The following is a 5,000-nucleotide window of genomic DNA, read 5'->3' on the forward strand; positions in this document are numbered from 1 at the left end:
GAACGCAGAGCATTCAGGCGCCTTTACATGCCATTACTATGTTAAAATGTACAGCGGCTCTAAGAGTGTGCAGTATAGAGTGTCTAATCTCATGTTTTCAGCTCAACCTAAAGACAATCTGATGAAAAAGATTGTAACTGTTACTGTACTGTACAAACACACCTGAGCAGAAAGTGCAGCATTTTTATTATTTACTGATTTCACAAATGTGAGATTATACCTATTCAGAAACCACAAATGTGAGATTATACCTATTCAGAAACCACAAATGTGAGATTATACCTATTCAGAAACCACAAATGTGAGATTATACTTATTCAGAAACCACAAATGTGAGATTATATTTATTCAGGAACCACAAATGTGAGATTATATTTATTCAGGAACCACAAATGTGAGATTATATTTATTCAGAAACCACAAATGTGAGATTATACTTATTCAGAAACCACAAATGTGAGATTATACTTATTCAGAAACCACAAATGTGAGATTATATTTATTCAGGAACCACAAATGTGAGATTATACTTATTCAGAAACCACAAATGTGAGATTATACTTATTCAGAAACCACAAATGTGAGATTATACTTATTCATAATAAAAAACAAAACCTAAACCTGGATGTTGCGTTGCAGGTTGAGTGGTTTTGTAATAAAGTGAAAATATTTTATTGTTGTCTTTTTTTGCGACTTTTTCTGTGATAAACGCTGACCTTGTCAGGACCACAAGTCCTCATGGAGACCAAAACCTGGACCTCGTGAGGCAAAACCTCCTCATTTTCTGAGGAACTTGAGTCAATGCAAAGTCCTGAGAAGAATAGCAGCACAGACCTGTGTGTGTGTGTGTGTGTGTGTGTGTGTTGCTGCCTTTTTCATCAGACTGAGCTGGAATTGATTTGTCGAGGATCACAGAGATGTTTTTTTTTTCTTTCTTTCTTTTTCAGGAAGTGGAGACGAGACTGAACACGCTCAGAATGCAAAGACACACACACACACACACACACACACACACACATGCTGTAAATGTGAACATGGTATCATGAAGAATTGAACAGATTCAGGGGAAAAGAACAGAATATGGACTAAAGAGTGAAAGTCCAGAGTCACAGTCGAATGAACACATGAAAGTGTGAGTGAATAATTGAACCCGTTAACTGTAAAATGTTGAAAAGAATGTGCTCAAAATCTCAGAGCACTCCATTCACACTCCTCTATGTCATAATCAGGACAGATGGACCCTGTATTTGGGGAGTGGGCTCGGAAAGGTTTGTGTATCATTAAAGATTTGTACTTGAATGGGAGGTTCGCCTCGTTTGCCCAGTTGCAGCCAGAGGTCAATTTACAGAATTCCCACCTGTTTAGATATTTCCTAATAATTAGGAACTTTGTCAGGCAGTCGTTTCCACATTTTGAGCTTCTTCCAAAACAACATAGCTTTTATCAAATTCTGAACACGTCTCCCACCTCAAAAAATGTCATTTCTTTGCTTGTTGACTTGTTTCATGTGTCAACCCCATCTTTGCATCTTAAAGAATTGTGGGAATTGGACCTCGGTGAGAATATTTCTGATGACTTGTGGGCGAAGGCGTTGTCTCGGATCAAACTCTGCTCTATAAACGCCAGACTTCAGCTCATTCAATTCAAAGTGACTCACAGGTTGCACGACTCTAAAACTAGACTCCATAGAATCTTTCCTTCCGTTTCCTCCTTATGTGACAGATGTTCAAACAGCGACGGAACTTTGGGTCATTTGTTCTGGTCCTGCTCCAAACTCATTACACTTGATTTTTTTTACAGGATCATACCAAACAGATCTTGTTCCGAGTGGTACCTTGGTAGTTTTGGGGTGTTCTGATTCCTCTTTAAAACTGTCTCGTGATCGTCAACAGGCTAAGAGGGTCATCGATGGGCGAATGGAAGTCTCCCTCTCCACCCTGCTTTAAGAAATGGCTTAATGATACGGTTTCCCTTTTGCATCTTGAGGAAATGAAATACTCTCTTTGCAACTCTCACGACAAATGTATTAAGATCTGGGGGCCGTTTCTGGATGCTATTAAAAAGGACACCTTGTATACAGTTTTTTTTTTTCTCTTTTCCTTGTATGCTGGCATTATATTTTATTTTTATTTGTTGATTTATTTATTTACTTTAAATTTTTTTGTGTGTGTTTTTGTCATTTATCTTGTCTTGTTATTTCTGTGAGTTTATTTTGTGCCTTTTATTCTTGTCTAAAAATTTGAAAATGTAAATAAAATGTACAAAAAAAAAAAAAAGGGATTATTTCAGATGACGTCTCACCGTCTCCTCTGCGCGGTCTCCCTTGGCGCTGACGTAGCTCAGGCGATAATGGCGGACGTTCCTGGAGTCGGCCGGTTGCCACGACACGCGCAGACTGTGCGTGGTTTCATCGTCGATCCTCATGTTCCTCACGCCGAAGCGAGCAGCTGGAGCACGAACGAGAGAAGAAGAAAAACAACGTCACATCAACATGTCCCAAAGATTTGATGACGACTTTATATTGTTTATAAAAAATTATTATTTACCACGTTTAAGATTGAAGGACTTTATATTAATTCACCCATTTTCTAAATCATGTTACATTGAATTCATTTTATTTTGTTAAATAATCAATTTCCTCGTGTTCAATTGTCGTTTGTCGTCGCTGACTGACTAAAGCATCTGGGAGAGGGGGAGGAGCCGGGAAATAGATTTACCTGCTGTGGATGTGGTCGTCGTGGCAACGGTGGTTAATCTTTCAACTGAAAATTGTAAATATTTCCAAAATCAAGTTAAAGTGGAAACAAAATAATGAACGATACAGGTTTTTTTAAACTTTAGCAAGAGTTAGCATAACAATCAACAGTCATATTTGACTAGAAGCTACAGTAGCGGCTCCTAGCTGCTAGTATTTGAGCTACATTAGCTGCTAATTTCAAACACACTTGTGTTTAGCTACAGTAGCTGCTAACATCAAACACCAATGCTACAGTGTTTAGCTACAGTAGCTGCTAACATCAAATACACATGCTACAGTGTTTAGCTACAGTAGCTGCTAATGTCAAACACCAATGCTACAGTGTTTAGCTACAGTAGCTGCTAACATCAAATACACATGCTACAGTGTTTAGCTACAGTAGCTGCTAATGTCAAACACCAATGCTACAGTGTTTAGCTACAGTAGCTGCTAACATCAAACACATATACTACATTGTTTAGCTACAGTAGCTGCTAACATCAAACACCAATGCTACAGTGTTTAGCTACAGTAGCTGCTAACATCAATAGCACATGCTACAGTGCTTAGCTACTGTAGCTGCTAACATTGTTAGCTACAATAGCTGCTAACATCAAACACATATACTACATTGTTTAGCTACAGTAGCGGCTAACATCAAACACCAATGATACAGTGTTTAGCTACAGTAGCTGCTAACATCAAACGCACATGCTACATTGCTTAGCTACTGTAGCTGCTAACATTGTTAGCTACAGATATGAAAGTGAGCGGCTTTAGCGCGGCTATAGCGCTGCCTTCTGTGTGATAAAACCCCTCAAACATTCACTAAACCTGAGCAATTCACATTAAAAGTGATTGTTTTGCCAAATTTACCGGTGGTTTCTATGACGATGGCCTCGTCGCTCTCGACCTCGTTAGCGTAGATTGCGGCGAGGAGGATTTCATACTCTGTGGCAGAACTGAGTCCTTTTATCAGGTAAGTGTTGATGTTTCCATTCAGCAGAACCTGAGACAAACAGACATACAAACAAACACACAAACACACACACACAAACAAACAGACACACAAACAAACACACAAACAAACAGACAGACACACACACACAAACAGACACACAAACAAACACACAAACAAACAGACACACAAAAACAGACACACAAAAACAGACACAAACAAACACACACAAACAGACACACAAACAAACAGACACACAAACAAACAGACACAAATAAACAGACACACAAACAAACAAACAGACACACAGATACACAAACAAACAGACACACAAACAAACATCATCATCATCATCAAAGTCTGATTCCAAATTCCCTAATCCTTAATTAGGCCTAGACCTAATCCTAACCTGAAAACCCAGTTTTAATCCATAAACGACAATTACAGGATGTGACAGATGTCCTCACTTCCTGTGGTTTGTACGTTATTTTTTGTGACATATTATTCTTTATGAATTTTAAATTTTAACCTGGCTTTCAAAATAAGAGCCACTGGCTTTGGCCTTTTACGACTTCCTGTATAAACATGTTGCCATGGCGCTTGTTAAAAATGATTTTGAATTATCTTTTTTTCATAAAACACAAAGACTGAAAAACACAGGAACGCGTAGTACATCAAATAATGAGGGTGACGGGTGATATGTGTCGTGCCACGTGTGAACGCAGCAGACGCCTGTGCGCACGCTCGTCTCAATGTACAAATAATTATTTAGCATTATTAATTATTTATTTGTATTAAAACGCTCCACGACGCTCATGTGGACAGAACCCACGGTGAAGTTTCTCCGTGTCATTAACGCATGTTTTAATAAAGAACTGAAGCATTTATTGCAGCAGGTCGAGGATGTTACAAAACACTGGTCCCCTGCATGTGTTTGTCCTGTAGACAGTGAGTGATGTGTTGTCACCTTTCAGCACCTGTGTGGTGAACAGCGGCATTTGCGTCTTTATACACGGGGGAAGTCTCTTCTGACAACCAGGCTCATATTTGTAATGTTTCAATGACAATAGTATTTGTAAATAAAGTCAATCATTATTTGAACATTGAGAAGAGCGTGCGCACAGGCGTCCGCTGCGTTCGCACGTGGCACGCACGAATGACCCCTCGCTGTTTGAATTCCACAAACACTACACAGTGTGTGTCTGTGCGCTCATTAACTGTCACACGTGGTCTTCATGTCACGTATTCGAGACGTAGTTCACCCGTCACGCACCCGTCACGCACCCGTCACGTAGGCGTATGTGC

The 5,000-nt window shown here is 39.4% G+C and overlaps 1 protein-coding gene across 3 annotated transcripts in view; it reads right to left on the reverse strand.

Annotated features, from left to right (window-relative positions):
• The window catches only part of LOC131447199 (collagen alpha-1(XIV) chain-like), a 59,371-nt gene that overhangs the window by 27,585 nt on the left and 26,786 nt on the right, over positions 1-5,000 (reverse strand). For all 3 annotated transcript variants that reach the window (XM_058618770.1, XM_058618769.1, XM_058618768.1), the window contains 3 exons: positions 3,614-3,746; positions 2,718-2,762; positions 2,302-2,447 (listed from right to left, as the gene is read on the reverse strand). In XM_058618770.1, the coding sequence (XP_058474753.1) occupies positions 2,302-2,447; positions 2,718-2,762; positions 3,614-3,746 (324 nt within the window). The remainder of the gene's footprint in view (positions 1-2,301; positions 2,448-2,717; positions 2,763-3,613; positions 3,747-5,000) is intronic.

Source organism: Solea solea, chromosome 20 (assembly GCF_958295425.1).
Source record: "Solea solea chromosome 20, fSolSol10.1, whole genome shotgun sequence".
Taxonomy (NCBI): Eukaryota; Metazoa; Chordata; class Actinopteri; order Pleuronectiformes; family Soleidae; genus Solea; species Solea solea.